Source organism: Ornithorhynchus anatinus, chromosome 6 (assembly GCF_004115215.2).
Source record: "Ornithorhynchus anatinus isolate Pmale09 chromosome 6, mOrnAna1.pri.v4, whole genome shotgun sequence".
In the NCBI taxonomy this organism is placed as follows: Eukaryota; Metazoa; Chordata; class Mammalia; order Monotremata; family Ornithorhynchidae; genus Ornithorhynchus; species Ornithorhynchus anatinus.
Genome location: NC_041733.1, coordinates 47,152,295 through 47,179,301, shown reverse-complemented (window position 1 = coordinate 47,179,301; position 27,007 = coordinate 47,152,295). Strand labels below are relative to the sequence as shown.

The window sequence follows — 27,007 nt, the reverse complement described above, 5'->3', positions numbered from 1 at the left end:
ATTATATTTCTAAGTCGTCTTTAGGACAGACGCGCAAACGGGTGCGAGGGAGGAGGGAGGCCCAAAGCCAAGACGATTCCCCCCCAAAACGTTTCCTAGCCTCTGGTTAAAAGCGGGTTATCGTGCAGACACGGACTTACTCCCGCCCGCCCACCCTCCACCTTGGCCATCCTCCCCGGTGGGCCGGACACCGGGTCCACCGGCCTTGTTTTCCATCTAGCCCGGTCGCCAACGGGCCAAGGGGGTGACGGGCTCTCCGGCCTGCGGCCGGTCGGCGCCTCGTCCCCCAGAACGGGGGTCCCGGGTCGGGAGGCGGGGGGCGTCCGGCGGCGCGCCGCCGCCAGCGGGCGGGCACCTCTCTGTGGCGGAGAGGCGGCGCCCGATCTGGCCGAGGAGGGGGACGTCGGTTCGGAGCCCCCGGCCCGACGGGAAGCCCGGACCGGGTGTGGGGGAGCGAGGTGCTCCGCCTCGGTTTCCCCCGGGAGCCCGGCTCGCCCCGGACGTACTTCGAGGGGCGGAGAAGACCCGATTCCCGGCTGAGGGGAAACGGGAACAACGAGGGGGAGGGTCGGCGTTAGCTCCTCCTGGACCCGTCTGTCGTCGCGTTGTCCTCTCCCAAGCGCTTAGCCCAGTGCTCTGCACGCGGCAAGCGCCCGATAAACACCGCTATTTCTGCCGCTGTCTGTCCCTCCGAACCGCCTGCTCGCTAGGGCCGGGGGGGGGGGGACGGGACGCGCGGCCACCCGTCCTCGAGCCCTTCCTCCCCAAGCGCTTCGCCCAGTGCTCGGCGCGCAGCGGGCGCTCCGAGCCTCCGACCGACGGACGGGAGCCGGCGAGGGGGTGGGCGCGGCGGCGAGGCCGAAGGCCGGGGGAGAGGGTCGCCCGCTGGGCCAAACAGAAGCTTTATTTTCGCTGCCTATCGGGGGGGGGGGGCGGGGGCGCCGAGGCGGCCGTCCGCCCGGCCCGGCGAACGTGTCGGGGCGTCTCCCGGAGACGCCGGGGCGGACGCGGGGCGGCGGGGGGACGGGGGGACGGAGGGGCGCGTGCTGGCTCTTTTCCAACGGGAAGCGGGGGCGGTTCCGAGGCGGGGGGGGGGGGGGGCGGCGCGGGGAAGGTCCGACCGACGCGCGCCGCGGCGGGCGGCGGGGAGGGGGAGCGGCCGGCCCGGACGGCGCCGCCGGGGCCGGGGGGCGGAGGGCGGTCCCGGTTCCCCCCGCCCGCCCCGGGGCGGTACCTCCAATCGAGACTCTAAAAGCTTCCGCCGCTCCCCGGACGCGGGTAGAAAAAGACGGATTCGCGGGCGGGGGCGGGAGGGAGGGGGGATGGCGGCTCACACACAAGCAGACGCGTACACGCGCGTACGCAGGCGCGCGCGCTCCCGGGGCGGCGGGGGCGCGCGCGTTCCTGGAGTTCGCCCCGTCCGCGCGCTGGGGTGGGGAGGGGTGGGGGTGGCCGGCCGGGGCCCTCAGGCCGACTCGGTGGTCTCGGGGGGCTTGATCATGTGGTCCGGCTTGTTCCCCGAGGCGTAGTGCTCCCACATCTGCAGGTAGAGGCGTTCCAGCTCGGCCGTGTACTGCTTCGTGTTGAACAGGGGGCTGGACAGTCGCTGCTTCCACACTTTGCTCCGGATCAGCTTCAGGCTGCGGGGGGACGGACCGACGGGCCCACCGGGGGGGTCGGGCGGGACGCCCACCACCTCCCCTAGGCCGTCGGCTCCTCGCCCCCCTCTCCGCCCTCGCCCTCTCCTCTCCCCGGCGCTCAGGACGGTGCTCCGCCCCCTGGAAGCGCTCCCTAAGTAGGACCGGTTCCTTTCGGTCAAGGTCCGCCCTCCCCCTCTAGACCGTCTCCGTCCGTCCGTCTCCCCCGATCGGACCGTGAGCCCGTCGAAGGGCCGGGACCGTCTCTAACCCGTTGCCGATCTGTCCGTTCCAAGCGCTCGGTCCGGCGCTCCGCACGGAGCGAGCGCTCGACAGATACTACTGAATGAGTGAGGGCGGGGAACGGGCCCGGTCAGGGTCGCGTCGTCCTCTCCCAAGCGCTCGGTCCGCGGCTCGGCACGCAGGGAGCGCTCGGTAGATAGGACCGTGCATTTCTATTCACGTCCGTCCCCCCGCCTAGACCGCGAGCCGGCGGCGGGCCGGGGACGCGCCTCGTTTATTGTTCGGCCGTCCTCTCCCGAGTGCTCAGTTCAGCGCTCTGCACACAAGCGGCGTGGCTCAGTGCAAAGAGCCCGGGCTTAGGAGGCGGGTCACGGGTTCCAATCCCGGGCCCCGCCACCTGGCGGCTCTGACTTGGGGCGGGTCGCCACCTCTCGGTGCCTCAGTTCCCTCATCTGTAAAATGGGGATCGAGGCCGTGAGCCTCACGTGGCACAACCTGATTACCTCGTATCTCCCCCGGCGCTTAGAACAGTGCTTGGCACATAGTAAGCGCTTGACGGATACCGGCATTGTTCTTGTTATTAAGTAGGAAGCGGCGTGGCTCGGCGGAAAGAGCCCGGGCTTGGGAGTCAGAGGTCATGGGTTCGACTCCCAGCTCTGCCACTTGATAACAACGTTGGTACTTGTTAAGCGCTTACTATGTGCCGAGCACTGTTCTAAGCGCTGGGGGAGATACAGGGTCGTCGGGTCGTCCCACGTGAGGCTCACGGTCTTAGCCCCCATTTTACAGATGAGGTCACTGAGGCACAGAGAAGTGAAGGGACTCGCCCACAGTCACCCAGCGGACCAGTGGCAGAGCCTGGATTCGAACTCTTGACCTCTGACTCCCAAGCCCGTGCTCTTTCCACTGAGCCACGCTGCTTCTCTGTTGCCACTCGTCAGCTGGGCGACCGTGGGCGAGTCACTTCACTTCTCTGGGCCTCAGTGACCTCATCTGTAAAACGGGGATTAACCGTGAGCCTCACGTGGGACATCCTGATGACCCCGGATCTCCCCCGGCGCTTAGAACAGCGCTCTGCGCCTAGTAAGCGCTTCACAAATACCAACATTCTTATTATTATCATTCTCGTTAATTGATGCCGCTGACTACGTTATCTCTCTGCAGGCCCGTCCGCCCCTCGGGGCTGCGAGCTCGTCGCGGGCAGGGGGTGCGACCGTCTCACCGTCGCGTCGTCCCCTCCCGGGCGCTCGGCCCCAGCGCTCTGCGCCCGGACGAAGGGACGCGGGGGGCGCGGCGGGGGCGGGGGGGAAACTCACTAGTCCAGGTCGGTCCCCAGCTTGACGGCGATGTCCTCGTACTCCTGCCGGCTCTTGGCGATGAGCTCCAGGCAGCCCAGGCACGTCAGCTGCGAGGCGGCCACGCGGGACGCCAGGGTCTCCCCTGCCGACAGAGCGGACCGGACCCCCGACGGTCACCCCCCGGCCCCGGCCGCCCCCCGCGGCCGCCCCCCACCCCCGTCCCCGGGGGCGGGGCCCACCTGGCATGGTGACCATGGGGGTCCCGGCCCAGAGGACGTCCATGCCGGTGGTGTGGCCGTTGCAGAGCGGCGTGTCGAGGCAGACGTCGGCCAGCTGGCCGCGGCGCACGTGCTCCTCCTTGGGCGCGACCGGGGAGAAGACGATGCGCGACTGGGGCAGGCCCATGTTCTGGGCGTACTGCTGGATGTTGGGCTCGCCCACCGCCGGGAAGCGGAGCAGCCACAGCACGCTGTTCGGCACGCGCTTCAGGATCTGCCCGGGAGAGACGGGAAGGCCGGGATCGACGAGCGCGACGACGCTAACGGCGGAGGCCCGGGGGGGGTCCGACGGCTATCCGACCATCGCCGTTAAGAGCGGCGCTCATCCACCCGACCGTGATCCCTAACGGTGGTAGCCGGTGAGCGCTCGCTCCGTGCCGGGCGCCCCACCGGGCGCCGGGGGTGGACGCGAGGAGATCGGGGCGGACCCGGCCCCCGCCCCACGCGGGGCTCACGGTCTCCATCCCCGTTTTACGGAGGAGGGAACCGAGGCCCGGAGAAGGGAAGGGACACCGCGGACCGGGGCGGAGCCGGGATCAGACTCCCAGGCCGGGGCCTCCCTCCCCGCTTGACGTCCGCCGCCCGCCTTCGCGGCCGCGGCGAGGGCGGCCCCTCGCCCGCCCCCCCGGCCGGGCACTCACGTTGGCCCACATCTGCAGGGTGGACGGGTCGATCTTGTACAGCTGGTTGAAGTTGCAGTAGACGATGGCGTCCTCCGGCAGGCCGTACTGCGAGCGCGTGGTGACGATGACCGTGCGGGGGACCTCTTCGCCGGTGGCCGCCTTGTTGTTGATCTGGGGGGCCGGCGGAGGGAGGGACGGACGGACGCACACGCAGACACAGAGACCGGGCCTCCGTCAGGCCGGGCCGGGGGCCGCCCTCCTCTTCCCCCTCCCCGCGCCGGAGGGTCCGAAGCGACCCCGGGTCGGGCGTCGGAGGGCCCGCGGTCTCCGGCCGCCTCGTCGCCCTCGCGGACGGACGGAGGGGGCCGGCCCGTGACCGCGTCTCCGGCCTTCCCTGCTCCCCGAGGGGTGGTGGGCTTATGGGTCTTTGGCCCCATCTCCCCATAGCAGAGGGTCTCGCACAACTGGGGTCCTGGGGCAGCGGCGGAGGGGGGAAGGAGGTCGCCGCTGGCCCTCGCCATTGGCCGGACGGCCTCTTGACTCGCCACATCGCCGTGGTTCGTTCGGCAAGTCAAGAGGGGCTTCCAACCGAGGCCAAGATCAGAGGCAGGGGCCGAGGGGGGGGGGGGGGGGGGGGGGGGGATACAGAGGTGGGCAGAGATAGAGGAAGACAAAGGGGCAGAGAGGGGGGAATGATAACAATGGTACTTATTAAGCGCTTACTATGTGCCAGGAGCTGTTCAAACCACTAGGGCAGATTCAAGTTAATCAGGTTGGACACAGTCCCCGTCCCACATGGGGCTCACCGTCCTAATCCCCATTTTACAGGTGAGGTAAATGTGGCCTAGAGAAGTGACGTGACTTGCCCGAAGACGGAGGTGGAGAGAGGGAGAGACAGAGGGGGTAGAAAGAGAGAGGGAGAGACAGAGGAGGGGAGAAAGAGGGAGAGACAGAGGGGGCAGAAAGAGAGAGGGAAAGAGGGGGGGAGGGAGAGAGAGAGGGGGGCAGAGAGAGAGAGGAGGGCAGAGAAAGAAAGAGAGAGAGAAAGAGGGAGAGACAGAGGGAGAGAGAGAGGGGGCCGAAAGAGAGAGGGAGAGACAGAGGAGGGGAGAAAGGGAGAGACAGAGGGGGCAGAAAGAGAGGGGGAGAGACAGAGGAGGGGAGAAAGAGGGAGAGGGAGAGACAGAGGGGGCAGAGAGGGAGAGAGAAGAGAGACAGAAGGAGAGCGACAGAGACGGGCCAAGAGAGAAAGAAGGAGAGACGGAGAGGGGGGCAGAGGCAAAGAGGAGGGTGGGAGGGGTCCGGGTCCCACCTGGGTGGTGGCCAGGCCGTTGCTGATGCTGAAGCCGTTGATGGTGATCTGGATCTGGCCCCGGTTGATCATCTCGATGACGGCTTCCGCGATGGTGTTCATGGGGATGACGGGCATGCTGAGGGCCGGCCCGCCGTCGCCGTTGTCCCCGCCGTCCGGGCACTTCATCTGGCCGGGGGAAGGGGCGGGAGAGAGCCGGCCGGGGTCAGGGCCGCCCCCGGCCCCCCGCCCCCGCCCGCCCGGCCGGCCGCCCGCCCCCGGGCACGCACCTTGACGATCTTGACGTCGGGCAGGCTGTCGAGAAACGCCTTCAGGTCGATGCCGTTGAGGACGATGCGGTTGTCGTAGATGTGCCCGTTGGATTTGAAGTCGATGACGGCCTTTTTCTGGGGGGGGGGGGGCGGGGGGGATTCCGGGATCGGTGGGGCGCCACCCGACGGGGACCCCTCCCGGCCCCCCGGCGGCCTCGGGAGGCCCCCGCCTACCTTCAGGTGAGGAAACATGTTGGCGTGGTCCCCGATGAAGAAGGTGCTGGGCATGTAGGCCAGCTTCTCCGAGTACTGCTCCGCCACCTCGGCGGGCGAGGTCTCCTGGTCCGTGATGATGTAGTCCATGAAGAGCGCCCCGCTGGTGCCCGGGTAGCCCAGCCACATCGCCTGCGAGTCGCGGCCGGAGGGCCCGTCAGGCGCGGGCTCCGGCCGGGCGCGGGGGGTCTCCCGGGGGGGCCCGCGCTCCCTCCGGGCGGAGGACCGAACGCCGGCCTGATCCGAGCGGGCGACCCATCGCCGGACCGCCTGGGCGCCTACCTGGATGGGGGCCGGCCTGAGGGCGAACAGCTCGTTGCGGGCGCCCTTGGTGTAGCCGTTCATGTTGACGAGGATGTGGATGCCGTCCTGGTGGATGCGGTCGGCCGCCTTGCCGTTACACGGGATCTGGAGACGCCGGGGAGGGGTGGAGATGGCGCAGGGAGACGGGGCCCCGGCCCCGCCCCGCGCCGGCCGGGTGGGCTCGGCCGAGTCACTCCCCCGGGCGTGAGGTACCCAGGTACCCGCCCTCCCGCCGGCCCGATCAGAATTATGATCGTGGCATCACTCCCGGCCCCGCTCAGAAACCCCGTCGGCGGCTTGGCCGCCCCCTTCTCCACCACCTCCCGCTTTTTTAAATATCTTTAATAATAGATAAATAAATAGTCGTGGTGGTTTGTAAGCGCTTACTACGGGCCAGGCACCGTTCTAAGAGCTGTCGTGGATCCGGGCCTATCGGGGTAGACACCGTCCCCGTCCCACGCGGGGCTCACGATCCCCATTTGGCGGATGAGCTCTGAGTGAGGCCCGGAGAGGTGAAGTGACTGGCCCAGGGTCACCCAGCAGACAAGGGGCGGAGCCGGGAGGAGAACCAGCTCCTCCTGACTCCCGGGCCCGGGCTCTACCCACGACGCCAGGCTGCTTCTCTGTGGCGGGGGGGGGAGGGGGGTCTCACCACGGGACCACGTCCCGCGCCCCGAGGGGCTCGACACTGAAAGCGGGAGCCGGGGTCCCCCGGCGGCGCCCGGAAGGACGCCCGGCGGGCGGAGGCTTGGGGGGAGAGGGGTTGGCGCTCACCTGGGAGAGGTCGACGAAGTGGTTCGCCTCCGCCATCACCTTCACCCGGAAGTTGGTGCCGTCGTCCGGGCTGAGGGCGTAGCAGAACACCTGAGGGGAGAGAAGCCGGTCAGCCGGACCCGCTGAGCGCTGACCGCGCGCGGGCCGCCGGACCGGGCGCGTGAGAGAGGACGAGGGACAGACCCCCCCTCCCCTGCTCGCCGCCGGCTGACAGTGGAGAGGCCGGGGACGACCTGTTATCGACCGACGGGGCGCGGCGTGGCTCCGAGGGTGGAGCCCGGGCGCGGGGGTCGGAGGACGCGGGTTCCGAGCGAGCGAGCGCTTGACAGATACCGTTCTTCTCATCTCTCTTTACCGCTCAAGTGCACTTTCCCTGTGCTCTGCACACAGAGTAGGCGCTCAATAGATACGACTGAACCAACGATCGTCATGGGGCGGAGAGGACACGGAGGCGGGGCCGCCCGAGCCGGGTCCCCGCTCCGGGGACGGTCCCCCGCCTCACCTCGAACTTGTCCGAGTTGTGCATGCCCGGGATCGACTGCATCAGGTGAGACGTCGGGTGGTTGCCGAAGTCGGAGCTCACGTAGCCCACCCGCAGCCGGCCTTCGCTGACCTTCAGGTCCTTCGGGTGCTCGTAGGGCGGCTTGTGGAGGACGTTGATCTGGGAGGGAGGGAGACGCAGAGACAGAGAGTGAGCACGCTTCCAGGAGACCGAGCCAGAGGTCCCCGCTGACCCCGCGGGGGGCGGCCAGACGGACGTCCCCCGACCGACGATCCCCTCAGATGTGAGGTGACTCCCGCGTCGCCCGTTCCTCCCTACCCCGCCGGCCTCGTTCCGAGGCCCGGCCTCCACAGCTGGCCGGGGAGGAAGAAGGGAGTAAGGGGATCGGGGGGGAACCGCGTGGGAAAATCCCCGTCTCCTCCCCGGCCCCGGAGGCCAACTCTGTCCACCCTGCTCTTCCGCCGTTCTCTCCCCAGCGCTCGGTCCAGTGCTCCGCACGCAGTGAGCGCTGGGCAAAGGCGACCCGCTGAGCGGCCGACTCTCCCCACGGCCCGGGCGGTATCGCGGGCGCGACAACGGGGCGGTTTCGCTCCGACGGGACCGGAGGGGCCTCCTCCCCCCGCCGGCCCCTCACCTTGTCCAGGCAGAGGTTGCCGTGGCGCTCGGCGATGGCCTTGCGGAAGCCGTGGGAGAGCGGGTAGAGCATGCTGTGGTGGGGGTGGACCGACGGCAGGCGGTTCTTCTCCAGCTGGTCGGCCACGATGCTCACCAGCTTCTTCATCCGCTCGTCGTAGTCCGTCCAGTCGCAGACGATCTGGGGGAGGGCGAGAGGGAGGGCGTCACCGAGAGGACCCCCACCCCGGGCCGAGGCTCGGGGTCCCGGCCGGCCCCCCGGGCTCACCTGCAGGCAGTGGGCCAGGTTGCAGTAGGCGTCGGGGAAGTCCGGTTTCAGTTTCAGCGCCGTGCGGTAGGACGCGATGGCTTCCGGGATGTTGCCCGAGTCCTGCGCGGGGTGGGATCGTTACGGCGGGAACTCGGGCACTCGACGACGAGGACCGCGCCACTGAATTCTAGCCGCGGGACCGGTTAAGCGCTTACGACGTGCCGAGCCCCGTGGGAAGCGCTGACTCTTCAGCGCTTCCTCCGTATCGAGCACCGTTCTGAGCGTTTGGGGGAGATGCAGGTTAATGGGGTTGGGGACAGTCCCTGGGTCCCAGGTGGCTTCGTCCCCATTGGACAGATGGGGTCGCCGAGGCCCAGGGAGGTGACTCGTCCAAGGTCACCCCGCAGGCATCGGGGTGACGATGGCATCCGCTGGGCGCCTCCTATGTGGCCAGCGCCGTTCTGAGCGCTGGGGCGGATCCCGGCCGATCGGACCCGGTCCCCGGCCCACCCGGGGCTCACACTCTTCATCCTCGTCTTCCGGAGGAGGGAACCGAGGCCCAGAGACGGGAAGGGACCGGCCTAAGGTCACCCGGCAGCCGGGCGGCAGAGCCGGGATGACCACGGTATTTCGTTAAGCGCTTACTACCTGTCAGGGGTCGGTCCTAAGCGCCGGCGAAGACCCAGGCCAATCGGGTCCCCGCCCAGAGGAGGTCCACTGAGGCCCGGAGCAGCGAAGGGACCGGCCCCGGGTCGCCCAGCGGACGAGCGGCCGTCAGAACCCGGGTCCTCCCGCCCCCCGGGCCCCACCCACCGGTCCGCGCCGCGGGGGGGGGGCGGGCGAGGTCCCTCGGCCGGCTACCTTGTGGATGGAGGCCAGGTTGCTGTGGGCGTCGGCGAAGGCCGGGTTGATCTGGATGGCGCGCGTGTAACACTGCAGGGCCCCCTGGACGTCCTGCATCTCCTTCAGCGTGTTCCCCATGTTGGAGTAGGCGTCGGCGAACGTGGGGCTGATGCTGGGGGGGGGGGAGAGAGGCCCCGGGCCCCCGCCGGCCGTCAGCGCCCGCCGCCCCCCCCGGCCCGGCCCCGCGGCCGCCCCCGGCGGGCTACGTACCGGATGGCCTCCTTGTAATGCATCAGGGCTTCCTGCAGCTTGCCCTGCTGCTGCAGGACGCTGGCCAGGTTGGAGTGGGCGGCGGCAAACTCCGGGAACACCTAGGGAGGAAGCCCGGGGCGCTCAGCCTTCCGGCCTCCCGCCCCGCCCCCGGCCCGGGCCCGGTCTCGGCCCCCGGGCCTACCTCGAGCGCCTTGCGGTAGAGGCGCACGGCCTCCTCGATGTTCCCCTGCTCCCGCTTGATGTTGGCCAGGTTGTTGAGGGAGTCGGCGTGCGTGGGGCACAGGCGCAGGGCCGTGTTGTAACAGTCTTCCGCTTCCGCCACCTGGAGGGAAGACGGAAACCGCTCGGGGACCGCTTCCGTCTCGGAGGGTCAGAGGGCGACGGGAAGGGCTAAGCTCCCCCCGCAACCCGGGGCCCGAGCCCCTCGGCCCGCGTGGACCACTCTACGCCTTCTGGTCCTCCCGCTCCAGGACCACCCTGGGACCGTGAGCCCCACGGGGGACGGGGACTCTATCCCACCTCATTCACCCCGTGCTCAGATCTGTGCTTGGCACACGGTGAGCGCCTAACAGGGACCGTTTATTATTATTACCGTTACATCCCAAGGCACCCTCGCTTTCTCACACGGTCTCTCACATCTCACTCTCACTCCCGCTCTCCCATTCACAGCCGCGCTCCCCCTCCCTGTGAGCTTCCTTCCCCGGGGCCGGGGCCGGCCCCGGCCCCCGTGGGCAAGCCCACCTCCGGAGAAGGGGGCGGGGGGAGGGGAGGGGGACCCCCAGCTTACGCTGCCCTTCTCCTTGAGGGCGTTGGCCAGGTTGCAGTAAGCGTCCGGGAAGTGGGGCTGCAGCTCGATGGCTCGCCGGTACGTGTCGATGGCCAGGTCGATGAGGCCTTGCTCGTAGTAGACGCAGGCCAGGTTGCCGTGGACCACGGCGTGGTTGGGGCTCAGGCTCAGGGCCCGCAGGTAGGCCGCCACGGCTCTGCGACGCAAGGCCCGGGGGTGGGTGAGGGCGGGGGCGACGCGCCCAAAATGCGACACGGCACCTTCCCCACCCGAACGCCACCACGACTCTCCCGTCACCGTAGACGGCACCGCCGTCCTTCCCGACTCCCGGCGCCCGCGGCCTGTGCGCTTCTCCTCGACTCCTCTCTCTCTCAACCCACAGGTTCGACCCATCACTGAATCCCATCCGTCCCCCCTTCACGGCATCGCTCAGATCGGCCCTCTCCTCTCCATCCGAACGGCCACCGGGCTGATCCGACCCCTTCTCCTCTCCCGCCTCGACTGCCGGATCAGCCTCCTCGCGGACCCCCCCGCCTCCTCTCTCCCCCCGCTCCAGTCCGCGGACTCCACTCTGCCATCCGCATCGTTGTTCTACAGAAACGTTCGGTCTCCCGCCTCATCTCACCTGTCAAAGATTCGGGCCTCCTTCAGGACGTTGCCCAGGTTGATATAGGCGTCCAGGAAATTAGGATCAAGGGTCACAGCCTGAAAGACGAGGAACCCGTCAGTCGGGGCCCGGGCTGCAAGCCCCCTCTCCCCCGCTCCCGTCCTTAACCCCCTCGACCAAGAGGCTCGATCCCCGGGCGGGCGCTGAGGTGGGCCCTGACCTTCCCCCGGAAAGGGGAAGGGGGGGAGAGAGAGGGATGAAAGGAGAGAGGGGGGATGAAAGGAGAGGGAAAAGGAGAGAGAGGGAAAAGAATGGAGAGAGAGGGAAAAGGAGAGGGAAAAGGAGGGAGGAATGAAGGGAGAGGGATGAAAGGAGGGGAGGGGAAGGAGGGAGAGAGGGAAAAGGAGTGAGGGGGAAACGGAGAGAGGGACAGAGAGGGAGAGAAGGAAAAGGAGAGAGGGGGAAAGGAGAGAGGGAGAGAGGGGGGATGAAAGAGATGGAGAGAGACAGGGAAAAGGAGAGAGAGGGACGAAAGGGAGGGAGAGAAGGGAAGAGAGGGAAAAGGAGTGAGAGGGAAAAGGAGTGAGGAAGAGAGAGGGAGAGAAGGAAAAGGAGAGAGGAAGAGAGAGGGGAAAGGAGAGACGGGGACGAAGGAGACGGGAGAGAGGGCGAGAGAGAAAAAAAGGAGTGAGGGGAAAAAGGAATGGGGGGGAAAGGAATGAGGTGGAAAAGGAGTGAGGGAAAAGAGAGGAGAGTGAGGGAGAGAGGAGAGGGAATAGGAGAGAAGGAGAGGGAAAAGACGAGAAGAAGAGAGAGGGAAAAGGAGAGGAGAGGGAAAAGGAGGGACAGATGAAGGGGGAGAGGGATGAAAGGAGGGGAAGGAGAGAGGGAGAAAGAGGGAGGGGGGGAGAGAGGGAAAAGGAGTGAGGGGGGAAAAGAAGATAGGGAGAGAAGGAAAAGGAGAAGAAGAAGAGACGGGGAGGAAAGGAGAGGGAGAGAGAAGGGGAAAAAGAGAGAGGAAGAGAGACGGATGAAAAGAGAGAGAGGGAAAAGGAGAAAGGGTGGCAGAGAGCAGCCCTCGTGTTCGCCGTCAACCAGGTGGGACCCTGGGCCGGGCCAGACGCACCGTCCTCGGGGCCGTGCCGTCTAAAGGCCGGTGGCCGAGCGGCGTCTCCTGAGGCCCGGGGTCCGTCCCCCCCCGTCTCCCCCGACCCCCGCCCGGCGCCCACCTTTTCAAAGTGATGGATGGCCAGCCAGATCTCCCCTTGGGCGTTGAAGACGCAGCCGAGGTTGCTCCAGGCGACGGCGAAGTTCGGCTGGGTCTCGATGGCTTTCAGGTAACACGCCTTGGAGGGGGGAGCGACGGGAGAGGCGGGGGCACAGAGAGACAGAGAGAGGCCCAGAGACGGAGAGAGAGAGAGAGAGAGAGAGAGAGAGAGAGACACGGAGAGAGGGGCGGAGGGGGAGAGGGAAAAATTTGACGGGGGGGGGGACGGGGAGCGGGGAGGAAGAAAAAGGGGGTGTCAGCGGCCCTCCTCCGACCGGCCAAAAGTGACCCTGCAGCACAGGCTCGCTTGCGCCCTGACTAAATGCGCTGCCTCAGCCGGCCTCTCCTGCGCTGGCGCCGACCGCACCCGGGGCCCGGGCCCCCGCGCTCAGTTCCGCCGCCGGCCCCCCGAGACCCCCCCGAGCCCCCCCGGGCTCCGTGCCGCCGCCCTCCCCGGACCGGGGCGGGACGGGAGGGGCGGGAGGGGACGGGCAGGGGGACACACCCGGGGGGAGGGAGAGGGCGGCGGCGGGGAAGACCGGCGCTCCCGAAACCTCGCGCGGGCCGGGCCGGGGCCCCGGGGGACGGTCCCTGTAATGCGTGCGCCCGCGTCGCCGGCGCCTCCTAGCCGCTGGCGCTGTGCCGCTCGCGCCGCGCCGCCGTCCCCCCCGGGGCGCGGCAGACGGCCGAGCGGATCCGCCCCCCCGCCGCCGGCCGGGCTCGCTCCGGAGACCCCCGGGGGAGGGCCCGGGGCGAGGGGCGGGAGGAGACGGGACGCGCACCCCGGGGCGGGGGGTGGCGGTGGGGGGGGGGGGTTGGCCGGACGGGGGCGCGGGATCCGGTCGACCGTCCGCCAAGGGGGGGGGCGGGTGGGGGGAGGGGCTCGCTCGCACGCGCTGCGCGGGGCGGGCGCGGGGGGGGGGGAAACGCCTGCGCGGCCTCTGCGCTGCTGCAGGGTCACGGCGCGTCACCAGAAGGGCGGATCGCTGCAATCCAAACCAAGGAGGGTAAAGGTCGGGGGGCCGGGGAGGGAGGGGGGAGGAAAAAAATCATAATAATCGTAAAAAAAAATAACCATAATCCTCATAACCATACGGGGGGGGAGAAAAAAAACCCGAACCACCCCCCCCCGGAAAAAAAACAGGGAGCGTTAGAAGCTCTCGCTCGAGTCAAATCAAAATCTCCAATTAGGCTTTCCGCTCGGTTGTTTGGCTTTTTTTTAAAATTTCGAAACGAAAAAAAAAGAAAGGAAAATTAAAAAAATGGCTCTCATCGACTTTCTCCGAAAGAACCGTGGCTTTGGCATCGAACGTTCTCTTACGGTACTGGCTCGTACACAGGTAGATTTAGATCTAGAGCTAGATTTTTCTTTCAAAAACCAAAAAAAAAAACCAAAAAAAAAAACCAAAGGAAAAAAAGGGGAGGGGGGAGAAGATGTATCATCTGAAGCTGTTTTCTGAAGCCACGAGACAGAAGACAAGCATGGAGGCAAATTGTTTGGCTGTGGCAGTTACAAACCCGTTACCATATTTTCTCATGTGACTTTGCGTCGCCTTCCTTGGAGGAGGAGGAGGAGGAGGAGGAGGAGGAGGAGGAGGCGTGTGTCTGCCCTAGATCCAGGCCTGGCCCTTTACGCATGTGGATTAGGAGGTTTCACCCACCTGAAACCTTCTCAATACAGTGTCAAGGGGTGGGGGGAGAAAAAAAAAACAAAACAAAACCAAAAAACAAGAGAGAAAATAAAACAAGATCATTAGTCCAAGTTCAACAAAGCAACGGAAACTTCTCTGGATTGTGGACACCGGGGGACGGGGACGGGGACGGGTTCGGTCCGGAACACGGGAGTCATGCAGAAGGGGAGGGGAGGGGAGGGGTTCGAAAAGGGAGGATTTTGACATACGGGGGGGGGGGGGGGGGGGGCGGGGAGGGGGTCGCGGGGAAGGGGGCGGGGGTCCGCTCTGGGCTGGAAGAAAGGCTCTGAGCCGCCCGCCAAGGCGGCCTGGTCAGGCTTCGGTCTGCCCGCGGGGCGGGGCTGGCTTGACTTCTCAAATGCACTGATGGCAAAAGAAAGACGTTGCGTGGACGGATCGTGGGTCCGGGGGGGTGGGTTGGGGGGGACGGAGACAGAGAGAGACGGAGAGACAGAGAGAGACGGAGAGAGAGAGAGAGACAGAGAGATCTGGTCGCTGGCTGCGGTTCTCGCGAGAGACAGAGAGGCGGGGTTTCAAACTAGGAGGTCTCCAGAGCTCTGAAACAAAGAGGTCAGCAACAACCCAGAGAGGCAGGCGCGGGGGGGGGGGAACGGACGGACGGACGGACGTCTCGGCCTACGCCGGCCCTCTAAAGCTGCCGTGAAGTGCAACTCGTGTTAGCTGTCCGCTTGGTCGGGGGGGGGGGGCGGCGGGAGGAAAACACGGATTTTTAAATTTTTTTTTTTGGCTTTAAATCGTTCTCTTTTAGGGGGGGCGGGAGGGCAGGGGGGGAGGAGAGGGGTCCCCACCGGCCCGGACGTGACCAATTCGCCATTCGCCTCCGGCCAGGACGGCGGCGCGTCTTTGGGGGGGTGGGTGGGGGGTCCGGGCGGTCAACCAGACAGCTACGCTGGGCGTGCACTCCACGCGGGGAAGCAGGCGCGTGGGGCTCGGAGCGGAGGGCGGGCGGGCGGGCGGGGGTCTCCGGGCGGCCCCCACCCCCCGGCCCCTCGCCCCGCTCCTCGCCCCGGCGGGCGGACGGGCGGGCGGGCGGGCGGACGGACGCCCCGGCGTTAAGGTGGCTTGTAACAAAGGGCGGTTCTGGGGGGGGGGGCGGGGGGTGGGGGGCGCGCCCCGACACTGGTCCCTCCGGAAGGACCCCCCCGGGGGGGGGACCTTCCGGGCCGACGGAGACGCTGCTAGAAGCCACCTTTCCACTCGGGCAACTTTTCTTTCGATCAGCCCATTTTCCCAAACAAACCAGCTTCGCCCCTTCGGTTCCAAAATCAATGCGGAGAGAAAATTTGGCGGGGGTGGTGGTGGGGTGGGGGGGTGGTTAATTGAATTTCTTTTTTCCTCTTTTTTTTCGGGGGGGGGGGGAGGGGAGGAGGTTGCGGGGAGGGAAGGAGGGAGCGACGGGGAGGAACGGGAAGTCTTTTTCGGGGGGGGAGGGACGGGGTCGGAGGGGAGGACGGGGAGGGTCGAGAGGGAAGGAACGGGGTGGGGGGCACGAATCCAATTGTGAATTTAGGACCAAATTTCCAGCCTTTCTTCCACGGGGTGGGGGGACGGACGGACGGGGGGGAAGGGGGCGGGGAGGGGGTCACGAGCCGGAAGCTGGTCAAGGCCACTACCACGGGGGGCAACGTTTGGGCGCCGGTCTTCTCCACTTACAAGCCGCGACCGAACTCTAGAAGAGCAGCTTCGGCGGCCGGCCGCCGCCGCCGGCGCCGCCGCGTCCTGGGCCCCGGGGGGACCGGGGGGTTGGGGCGGGGGCGTCCACCGGCCCCCGGCCCCGGTCCCGGCCCCGGGGGGAGGGAGGGGGCCGGGCATCGGCTCGGCGGGACGGCGCGCGCGAGGCGGCGGACACCTACCTTGGCCTCCTCTAGCCGGCCCAGGGCTTTGAGCAGGTTGCCCAGGTCGCTGCGCACACAGTACAAGTCCTGCAGGGCAGAGGAGACCCCCCCCCCGGATCGCCCACGCGTTCAGCCCCCCGAAAAGGCCGCCCCCACGCTCCCCCTTCCCCACCTCCGGCCGAGGGGATCCCTCTCGCTCCCGGACAGTAGTGACGGCGGTGGTATTCGTTAAGCGCTTTCTACGCGCGCCAAGCACCGTCCTCGGGGCTGGGGAGGACGCGAGGTCATCGGGTCCTCCCCCGTGGGGCTCCCAGTCTTCGTCCCCATTTTGCAGATGGGGTCACTGCGGCCCAGAGAAGTCCAGTGACCCGCCCCGGGCTCCCGCCGCGTGCGGAACGCCAATGGTTGCAGCGGTGACGGCCCGCTACGTGCCGGGCACCGTTCTAAGCGCCGAGGGGGACAGACGTGGGGCTCCCCGTCTTCACCCCCGTTCGACGGATGAGGTCGCCGAGGCCCCGGGGGGGGGGGGTCAGCGGACTTGCCCGGAGCGGGGATTAGAACCCGCGCCCTCTGACTCCCGAGCCCGGGCTCCGGGCCACGCAGCTTCTCTGTTGTTCTCTCCCCAGCGCTCGGTACAGCGCCCCGCGCACCCTAAGGGGAGAGCCCGGGCCCGGGAGTCGGAAGGTCGCGGGTTCCAATCCCCGGTCGGCCACCCGTCTGTCGCCGCGCGCCGCTGGGCAAGCCACTTCACTGGCCGGTTCCCTCGCCCGGAAAGGGGGAAAGACGACCTTGAGCCCCACGGGGGGGCGGCGGCTGCATCCCACCCCGTTCTCTTAGAGCCACCCCGACGTTTACTCCGGTGCCGGGCACGTACTAAGCGCTTAACGGACACCGCGGTTACCGGAGGCGGGCGCTCAATATGACTCAAAGCAAAGTCCGTTGCAGCGTCGTCTCCCGAGCGCCCGGTCCCAGCGGGCGCCCAATAAATACCACCGATTGATTGTTTGATGAACAAAGGGTCGGGTCCACCCCCGGGACCCACCCCCCGGCTCTCCGGGCGGGGCTGAGGGAATGGGGGGGGGGGGGCGCAGCGGGGCCCAGGGATCCGGCCGAGGGGACGCCAGCTCTGCCCGGCGGGCTCCCGTTTAACGACGACGGGGGTGCCCGTTAAGCCCCGACTCGGTGCCAGGCACTGTTCTAGGCACTGGGCTCGGCCGAGGCAGGGCGGAACGATCCCCCGGGACGATATCCTCCCTCCCTTCGGCCTCCTGCCTCACGGGAAAGACCTGGAAGCCCCATGGCGGACGGTGACTGCGTCCGGGCTCGGGAGGCGGAGGACCCGGGTTCTAATCCCGGCCCCGCCCCATCAGCAGCGTGCCCTCGGGCCGGTCGCTCCGCTTCTCCGGGCCTCACTTCCCTCCTCTGGAAAATGGGGATGAAGACCGAGCCCCACGCGGGGCGACCCGACGGCCTCGTATCTACCCCGGCGCTCAGAACGGTGCTCGGCACAGCGTGAGCCCTTCGTAAAGACCGTCGTTTTTTAAATGGAGGAATCGACGCTTCCGTGGGGCTCCGCAGCAGGCGGGCGACGGGACGCTACCGGCCGCGAGCCGGAGCCCCTTCTCGTTAAGCGCTTCCTAGGGGAGGCAGGCGGGGTGGAGCGGACAGAGCCCGGGCGGCCCAAGGCCCCGGGTTCTCGTCCCGGCTCCGCCCCTCGTCTGCGGGGCCACCTCGCCCGGGTCACCTCCCTCCTCCGGGCCTCGCTTCCCTCACCTGGAAGACGGGGATCGAGCCCGGGACCCCCACGGGGGTCGGGGACCGCGTCCCACCCCACCGATTCGTATTCCCCGGCGCTCACCACGCTCGATAAATGCGACTGGACGAATGCACCTGCTTGGATCCCCCCCCTCCCCCGGCCCAGCGCTCGGTACAGTACCTGGCACCCGGCGGGCGCTGAACGGATACCACAATCCTACGCTTTTATCACGAGCCCGCCGTTGGGCGGGGATCGGCTCCGTTGCCGAACTGCACTTCCCAATCGCTTAGTCCAGTGCTCTGCACACGGTGAGCGCTCAATAAAGGGGTGCCAGGAGGCAGCGCGGGCTTGGCGGAAAGAGGCCGGGCGGCCAACGCCGGCCTCGGACGGATCGCGGGGCTTCTCCGGGCCTCCGTTCCCTCGGCGGCGCAACGGGGGGGTCCGATCCCCCTCCTCCCGCCAACGGAGCCGGGGGGCCCCGCGGGCGCCGGGGACCGCGTCCGACCCGACCCCTTCCACCTACCCCGGCGTCCGGCGCGGCGCTCGGACCCTGAGGCCCCCGCGGGCCGGGGGCCGACCCCCTTAGCTGGCGCCCACCCCGGGCGCTCGGGGCGGTGCCCGCGAGTCCCTCGGCACCCTCCCAAGAGCCAAGGGCTTAACGGATCCACCGACGGCGGACGGGCGGGGCGTGCGGAGCACCCGACCGAACGCCCGGGGAGAGTCCCGGGTCCTCACCCCGGCCTCGGACCGGCCGGGTCCCGCCCGCCGCCGCCCCGGGTGGGGAAGGGCCTCCCCGCCGAGCCCCCGCGCGGACTCACGGGATTGTACTGGAGGGCGGAGACGTAGGCCTGCACGGCGCCTTCCATGTCGCCCGCCGCCACCAAGGCGGCCGCCAGGTTGATGTAGCCGTCGATGAAGTCGGGCTTGAGGCGGAGCGCGTGCCGGTAGTGTTCGATGGCTTCCTGCAGCTGCCCGCGCTCCTTGTACACGTTGCCCAGGTTGGAGTACGCTTCCGCCAGGAGCGGGTTCTGCTTGATGGCCAGGGTGCTGAAGTGGGCCGACCTGGCGGGGGGCGGGGGCGGGCGGAGAGGCGGGCTGTCGGGGGTCCGGCCGGGCACCGGCCCCACCCCCCGCCGCGCCGGCCCGGGGCCCCTCGCCGGCCTCGCCCGGAGGACGCTCCGCCGCCGGGCCGGGAGGGCGGGCGCGGACCCCGACCGGGACGCGCGGACGTCCCGGGGTGGCCGGCGGCGGCCTCGGGCCCTCCTACCTGTCCAGCCTGCGACACTGGAAGTGGATGGACGAGAGGAGCAAGAGCACGCCGGTGTTGTCCGGCTCCTGCCGCCACAGTTGCATGCAGTGTCTCTCGGCCGCCTCAAAATCTCCCGCCTGATATTCCCGGTGAGCCAACTCAGCTAACCCTTGGAAGGAAAGCATACGTTTCGTTGGTTCTGGAGGGGCGCCAAAACATTTAGGGGAGGGGGAAACAAAAAGTTAGAAGGTGCCAACCGCAGGGGAAAAGAAAGAAGAGAGAGAGAGAGAGAGAGAAAAAAAATCAAAAAGACGCAAAATCGAAGGGGCGCAAGGGGCGCGGGCGACCCGGGCACGCGGGTGAGGGTCGCTCCGCGCCCTCCGGCTCTTCTCCGGCGGCGGAGGGCCGTCGGGGAGAGCCTTCTCCTCACGTTTCTGCCACCCGCCCCGGCGGGGACCCCGCATTCTTCCCCTCCCCGCCGCCCCTCGCCGGCCGGGCGACCTTGGGCGAGCCCCTCGGCCGCTCCGGGCCTCGGTTCCCTCCCCCGGAAAACGGGGGGCCGGGCCCCGTCGCCCCACGGGGGACGCGGGTCCGGCCCCGCCGGCCTGGATCTCCCCCAGCGCCCAGTACGGCGCCGGGCACTTGGCGCGTGCTTAAATACCCCCTCGTTTCTCCGGGCCTCGGTTCCCTCCTCCGGAAAACGGGGACGGAGAGCGCCAGCCCCACGGGGGACGGCGACCGCGCCCAACCTGACCATTTCGGATCTCCCCGAGCGCTCAGTCCAGAGCCCGGCACTTAGGGAGCGCCGAACAAATACCCCGTCACTTTCCCGGGCGTCTGTCCCCCCTGGAAAACGGGGAGGAGGTCCGTGAGCCCCACGGGGGACGGGGACGGCGTCCCACCTGACCGGCTCGGGACGGAGCCCGGCACTTGGGAAGCGCCGAACAAATAGCATTAAAAAAACAAACCGCAAAGCACACGGGCCACCCAACCAAAAAACCCGTTGGTCTCCATTTCGGGTCGGGGCGCGTTTTTGCCTGGGGGCGTCGGGAGGATTAAGGAAGAGAGCGGGGTGCCCGGCTTCGGAGTCGACGGTCTCCTCCGCTGACGATAATCAGATGATGGCGTTTATTAAGCGCTTACCACGGGCAAAGCACCGCTCTAAGCGCCGGTAAAAATTTAAGCGCTCGCTCTGGGCCGAGCGTTGTTCTAAACGCCGGCATAATGATGATAAGCACGTCGGCGTCTGTTAAGCGCCTGCTACGTATGAGCCCGTCGTCGGGTGTAGGGATGGTCTCTATCTGTTGCCGAACTGTCCGCTCCAAGCGCTCGGTACGGTGTTCTGCACAGGGTGAGCGCTCATTAAATACCGCTGAACGAATACTATGCGCCAAGCACTGTTCTAAAGCGCTGGGGGAGATACAAGGTCGTGGGGTGGCCCCCCGTGGGGCTCGCGGTCTCCATCCCCATTTGACAGATGAGGTCACCGAGGCCCGGAGAAGCGAGGGTCACCCAGCTGACAAGCAGCGGAGCGGGGATTCGAACCCGCGACCTCTGACTCCCAAGCCCGGGCTCCTTGCCACCGAGCCGCGCTACATGCCAGACGCCCCGCGGAGCAAAGCACGGGGGCGTGGGCGGGCGGGTGGGCACGCGCGCGCCCCCGGCCCCCCAGACCCTCCACGGGCGGCACTTTTCACGCCACCGAGTCACGGAGAACCCGGCTGTGGGTTGGCCCAGGGTGGCCCTGGATGATGTTGGCGATGTCGGTATCTGCTAAGCGCTTACTACGTGCCGAGCACTGTTCTAAGCGCCGGGGGAGACCCAGGGGAATCGGGTTAACGATAACGTTGGTATCTGTTAAGCGCTTACTACGTGCCGAGCACTGTTCTAAGCGCCGGGGGAGGCACAGGGGAATCGGGTCGTCCCACGTGGGGCTCACGGTCTTAACCCCCGTTTGACAGATGAGGTCACTGAGGCAAAGAGAAGTCAAGTGACTTGCCCAAAGTCACAGAGCTGACAAACGGCCGAGCCGGGATTCGAACCCATGAACCTCTGACTCCAAAGCCCGGGCTCTTCCCACTGAGCCACGCTGCCAATCCCCATTTCCCAGATGAGGGAACTGAGGCCCGGAGCAGGTAAGTGACTTGCCCACAGTCACACAGCCGACAAGGGGCGGAGCTGGGCTCGGTCCACGGTCCACGGGAACGTCGCCCTGGGGCTCTACCCCGACCCCCTCCCCCACGCACCCTAATTAAAAAATCGCTACTTCCTTTTCTAGTCGTCACGATTATCATGAGAATTAAAAGAAAGACTCTCCTCCCCCGAGACTCAAGACTCCTGGCGAGGGAGTCTCGATCGTGACCTCGGAGAGAGGCGCCTTGAGGGACGCCCGTCCCGTCGTCCTTTACCGGGCGCTCGCGGGGCGCGGAGCGCTGTACTAAGCGCCTGGGAGGGGGCGATTCGGCACCAGATCGGGACCAGCCCCGCCCGACGACGGGCTCACGGTCCAGAAGGGATAATAAAAATGATAACGTTGGTATTTGTTAGGCGCCTGCTACGTGCCAAGCACTGTTCCAAGCGCTGGGGGGCCGCACGAGGTGGGGCTCCCGCTCTTCATCCCCATTTTCCAGATGAGGTCACCGAGGCCCAGAGAAGCGAAGCGACTCGACCGAGGTCACCCGACTGACGGGCGGCGGAGCCGGGATGAGAACCCACGACCTCCGACTCCCGAGCCCGGGCTCTCGCCACTGAGCCGCGCCGCTTCTCCGACAACGGGTCGTTCATTCGTATTTATTAGGCGCCTACCGGGTGCAGAGCACCGGGCCAAGCGCTGGGGCAAGGACAGCAGGACGACGGGGACGTTGTAGTAAGCGCTTAAATACCATTTAAAAAAACCCCCCGACAACCCAGCAACCTTATTAGACGTTCAACGTCAATCAGGTCGCCTCCGCCGCAGGCCTCCGCCAGCAGACGCGATCATGATAATCACGGCTTCTGTTAAGCGCTTATTACGTGCCAGGCACCGTACTAAGCGCCGGGGTGGATACGGGTCGACGGGGCGGGACCCGATCCCTGTCCCGCGTGGGGGTCGGGGTCTCCGTCCCCATTCGACGGAGGAGGGAACTGAGGCCCAGAGAAGTGAAGCGACTGGCCCAAGGTCACCCGGCAGACGAGTGGCGGAGGCGGGATTAGAACCCAGGACCTTCTGACTCCCAGGCCCGGGCTCTACCCCCTGGGCCGTGCTCTTTGTGCGCGACGACCTTTAGGGACACGTCTCCTCGTGCAGCCACGGGGAAGGCCGGGAGGGGGGTGGAAATGACTCCCGGAGGGTCTTGGGGGGGGGTCCTAATTCCAGTCAGAATTAGAACCCAGAGCCCGCCAACCCGCAGGCGCCCTAACGATGGTGCCCGGAGGCCTGTGCCCAACGGTCAAGCCGCCTCCGGCCGCCTCCCCCACCCGCGGAACGGCCGGCCCCCCGGGTGGGCGGGAGGGGGTGGCGTCTGCCACCCTGGGGTGGGGGGCTCTCCCCGGCGCTCAGCACAGCGCTCCGCACGCGGTAAGCGCTCGGTCGCCGGCGCCCACGGACGGCCGCCCCTCCGGGCGCCGGCCCCGCGGAGGCCGAGGTCAACCGAGGAGACCCGGAGGCTGGGAAGGGCACCGTCACCCGGGTCTCGGTTCGGTGCTTCGCCCCGGGGCTGTTTAATTTGGGAAAAAATGGCATTCGTTAGGCGCTCGCTGCGCGCCAGGCACTGTACTGAGCTCTGGGCCCGATCCAAGCCGAATCCGGTTGGACGCGGTCCACGTTCCACGTGGAGCTCCCGGCCTCCACCCCCGTTTCCCCCGGGGGGGGACGAGCGGCCAAGGGAGGTGACCCGCCCGAGGTCACCCGGCGGGGGGGGGGGGGGGGGGGCGGCGGGATTCGAACCCGGGCCCTTCCGAGTCCCAGGCCCGGCCTCTACCCATCAGGCCGCCCTGCCTCCCCGGGACTTCTACCTACTCCGGTGCTCAGTACAGTCCCCGCCGCCGCGTAGTCGAGGCTTGGCTCCTCTCCTGCGCGCTCCCCACCGCCTAATATGCGGGTCGGCCTTCACTCGGTAGTATTTATTGAGCGCTTACCGCGTGCGGAGCGCTGTACTAAGCGCTTGGGAGAGCCCCACACGCAATAAACGAAACTGCCTGCCCTCAAGGAGCTGGCGGTCTAGAGGACGAGCTGACCGTCCCAGCCTTTCAGTGGTATTTACTGCGCGCTCACCGTGCGCAGGGCACTGTACTAAGCGCTTGGGAGAGCCCACGGCAACGATAAACGGACACATTCCCCGCCCCCATCGAGCTGACGACAGCCCCGGCCCTTCAAGGGTATCTGATAATAACGTTGGTATTCGTTAAGCGCTTACTACGTGCCAAGCACCGTTCTAAGCGCTGGAGTGGACGCAAGGGAATCAGGTCGTCCCACGTGGGGTTCACGGTCTTCATCCCCATTTTACGGACGAGGGAACTGAGGCAAAGAGAAGTGAAGTGACTCGCCCGCAGTCACCCAGCTGACAAGTGGCGGAGGCGGCATTCGAACTCATGACCCCCGACTCCCAAGCCCGGGCTCTTTCCACTGAGCCACGCTGCTTCTCTACTGAGCGCTTCCTGTGTGCAGAGCACTGTACTAAACGCTTCGGAGGGTCCAATCGCAACAATAAATAGAAGCGCTCTCTGCTCACGAGCAGACAATCTAGGGGACGAACTTACAGTCCCGGCCTTTCAACGGTATTTATTGGGCGCTTACTGTATTTACTGTATTTCAGTAGTATTTACTGGGCGCTTATTATATTTACTGTCTTTCAAAGGTATTTATTGAGCGCTGTGCTGGGCGCTTGGGAGAGTCTAATACAAAATAGACAGATTCTCTGCTCACAATGAGCCGAGAACCCAGGGGACCAACTTACAGTCCCGGCCTTTCGACGGCATTTACTGAGCACTGTACTAAGCGCTTGGGAGAGTCTACTACGCCAGCGAAGAGACACCTTCTCTGCTCACGATGAGCCGACGACCTCGAGGACGAGCTCACGGTCCCGGCCTTTCAACGGTATTTACCGAGCGCTTACCGTATTTCAGTGGCATTTACCGAGCACTGTACTAGGCGCCTGGGAGAGTCTGATACACCAGTAAATAGGCACCTTCTCCGCTCACAAGGAGCTGACGATCTAGGGGGTTGCAGCCCCCGCCTTTCAATCGTACTGCCCGAGCGCCTCCCGCGTGCAGAGCGTTCACTCAGCGGGACTTATTGAGCGCTTCCCGTGGGCAGAGCGCCGTACCGAGCGCCTGGAAGGTACCCTTCCCCACTAGAGAGACCCGGTCACCGCCCGCAACGAGCTCACGGTCTGGAGGACTGTACCGAGCGCTCGGGAGAGGACCGCACGACGCCGGACGGCGCTCTGCACGTAGTGGGCGCCCGGTCCGGACGGCCCAGGGAAAGGACGAGCCCGAGGGCGGGGTACCAGTCCCCGGGCCGACGAGGGGCAGCGAGGCCCGGGGGTCGGGGGCGGTCCCGGGTTCTAATGCCGGCTCTTCCCCTCGCCCGCCGCGCGACCTGGGGCCGGTCGCTCCCCTCCCTCGGAAAGCGGGGGGCCGGGACCGCGCGCCCCCCGGCCTGAGCCCATGAACCCGGATCTACCCGGCGGGGCGGATTCGCCCCCGTCTCCCCCGGGCACGCGACAGGCGCTCCGCCGCCGCAATGAGCGTTATCGTTTCGGACGCATCTTTCGATTCTGTGGCTTCCCCGTCACTTATTTCGGGGTCGGGCCCCCGGGGGCGGGGGGGCGTGGAGACTCCCCGTCGGGGGTCACGGCTCCCGACTCTCCCGTCTTCTCCCAAGCGCTCAGTACGGCGCCCCGGCGGCTCCTCGGAGGGCCGGGGGGGGGGCCGCGTCTCTTCCCTCCGCCCGGGGCCCTCGTCGAGCGGGCCGCCCGACCACGAGGCCTCCTCTCCGTTCCGTCTCCCGGGCTGCCTTCCCGTCGGACCGTACCGGACTCCCCCCCGGCGTCTGGTACGGCGGGTCGCATCCTAACCGACGGGCGGGCGCCGGACTCTCCCCGACGCTTAGTACGGCGTCCCGCCTCCGCCGAGCACTGGGCGAAGCGCGCCGATCCCCACCGGCACGGCGTTCGGCCCGCCGGAGGTGCTCAATGGACGGTCCGGCCGGCCTCCCCCGAGCCGCCGGGCAGAGAGGGGCCGGGGACCCGGGTCCCCCGCCGGTCCGCGGCGTGACCTTGGGCCGGTCGCTTCCCTTCCCCCTCGTCTCCGACCGGGAGGTCCCCGGGGGCGCTGGGTAATGACGCTACTTGTTAAGCGCTTACTACGTGCTGAGCACCGTGCTGGGCGCTGGGGGAGATCCGGGGTCGTCGGGCCGTCCCGCGGGAGGCTCCCGGTCTCCGTCCCCGTTTGACGGAGGAGGTCACCGGGGCCCGGCCAAGTGACCCGCCCACGGTCCCCCAGCTGACCGGCGGCAGGGCCGGGAGTCGAACCCGCCGCCTCGGACCCCCGAGCTCCTTCCACCGAGCCGCGCTGCCCCGAGCGGGCGCTCAACGCGGGCCGACGGCGGGGAAGGGGGTCGGGGCGTCTGCGGGCCCCGGCGCTCGGCGCAGGGTTTTTGGCTGGAGAAGCGGATGGACGGTGGATGGACGGACGGACGGACGGACTGACCGTGGGGGGGGGGGGGGCTGGACGCTCCCGCTCGGGAGGGGAAGAAAGACCCCCCCCATCCCCCCCAAATCCCGCCCCGACCTGAAACAGCCCCCCGCGACACATCCTGGGGGAAGGGGAGGCTGATGGGGGGAGGGGGTCCTGGGGGGAGCCTATTGGGGGGGGGGGTCTTGGGGGGGAGCCTATTGGGGGGGAATCAATTGGGGGGGGTCCTGGGGGGGAGAACATCCTGGGGGGGCTACTGGGGGGGAAGGGGGTCCTGGGGGGGGGAGCCTATTGAGGGGAACCAAGGGGTCCTGAGAGGGAGAAATTGCTGGGGGGGGGCTACTGGGGGAGAGGGGGTCCTGGGGGGGAGCCTATTGGGGGGAACCAATTGGGGGGGGCGGGGGTCCTGGGGGGGAGCCTATTGGGGGGAACCAAGGGGTCCTGGGGGGGCTACTGGGGGGAGAAATCCTGGGGGGGCAATACTGGGAGGGAGGGGTCCCGGGGGGGGAGTCTGATGGGGGGAGGGTAATGGGGGGAGCCTATTGAGAAGCAGCGTGGCGCAGTGGAAAGAGCCCGGGCTTTGGAGTCAGGGCTCATGAGTTCGAATCCCGGCTCTGCCCCTCGTCAGCTGGGTGACCGTGGGCGAGTCACTTCGCTTCTCCGGGCCTCGGTTCCCTCATCTGGAAAATGGGGTCGAAGACCGTGAGCCCCACGTGGGACCACCTGATTCCCCCGTGTCTCCCCCGGCGCTTAGAACGGTGCTCGACACATAGGGAGCGCTTAATAAATACCAACATCATTATTATTATTGGGGAGAAGCCATGGAGAGAGAGGGGGGTCCTGGGGGGCGGGGGAGCCTGATGGGGGAGGGGTCCGAGGGTGGGGGGAGAAGCCTGATTGGGGGGAGGGGGTCCTGGGGGGGGCAATTGGGGGGGAGGGGGAAAAGGGGGGCTGATGGGGGAAAAGGGGGTCCTGGGATGGGACCCAGTTGGGGGGAAGGGGTCCTGGGGGGGGGGGCAAGTGGGGGGAGGAGAGGCCCGATGGGGGGGCAATGGGGAGGGAGGGGGGCTTAATGGGGGGATCCTGGGGTGGGGGACAACTGGGGGGGGAGGAGATGCTGGGGGGGGGCCCGATGTGGGGGGGAGGGGTAATTGGGGGGCGACTGGGGGGAGGGGGAGCCCGACGGGGGGAGGGGAACCTGAGGGGGGACACAATTGGGGGGGGGAATCCCGGGGAGCGACCGGGGGGAGGGGGGATGCAAGGAAGGGATCCTGGGATGGGAGCCAACTGGGGGGGAGGGGTCCTGGGGGGGGGGCGATGGAGGGAGGAGGGGCGTGCCCCGTACCTGTGCTGTCGGCCACGTTTCCCACGGAGGAGGCCATGGCGGGTCCGGGGGCGCGCGGGCCGCTGGGGGGGACTGGGGGAGGGGCGGGGGGAGGGGGGGGGCAGGCACCGCGACCGGCCCTGAGCCCCGCGCTCTCCAAATGGCGGCGGCGGCGACTCCTCCTCCTCCCTCCTCCCTCCTCCTCCTCCTCCTCCGGCGCCGGAACTACTTCCTTCCCTCCCCCCGGCCGCGCCGCAGGATCCCTCCGCCGCCAACGGCGCCCTGCGCATGCGCGCGACCCG

General features: G+C 67.6%; 1 protein-coding gene across 3 annotated transcripts; it reads right to left on the bottom strand.

Annotated features, from left to right (window-relative positions):
• Positions 1–1,170: 1,170 nt before the first annotated feature.
• On the bottom strand, positions 1,171–26,808 carry OGT (O-linked N-acetylglucosamine (GlcNAc) transferase). 3 transcript variants are annotated; one of them, XM_029067510.2, is made up of 22 exons: positions 26,727–26,763; positions 18,725–18,905; positions 18,276–18,519; positions 15,720–15,788; positions 12,117–12,233; positions 10,906–10,985; positions 10,281–10,476; positions 9,675–9,815; positions 9,491–9,591; positions 9,239–9,392; positions 8,396–8,497; positions 8,129–8,308; positions 7,495–7,653; positions 6,993–7,082; positions 6,198–6,323; positions 5,877–6,047; positions 5,661–5,777; positions 5,392–5,559; positions 4,098–4,250; positions 3,418–3,670; positions 3,197–3,320; positions 1,171–1,640 (listed from the first exon to the last, which is right to left on the bottom strand). In XM_029067510.2, the coding sequence occupies exons 1-22, from the start codon at positions 26,761–26,763 to the stop codon at positions 1,466–1,468; spliced, it is 3,138 nt and encodes a 1,045-aa protein (XP_028923343.1). In that variant the 3' UTR covers positions 1,171–1,465. The 3 variants fall into 3 exon arrangements, with proteins under 3 accessions (XP_028923343.1, XP_028923344.1, XP_028923346.1); XM_029067511.1 differs by having other exon boundaries at positions 1,466–1,640; positions 18,725–18,875; positions 26,727–26,808; XM_029067513.2 differs by lacking the exons at positions 15,720–15,788; positions 18,276–18,519; positions 18,725–18,905; positions 26,727–26,763 and adding an exon at positions 13,680–14,020 and having other exon boundaries at positions 1,466–1,640.
• Positions 26,809–27,007: the final 199 nt, after the last annotated feature.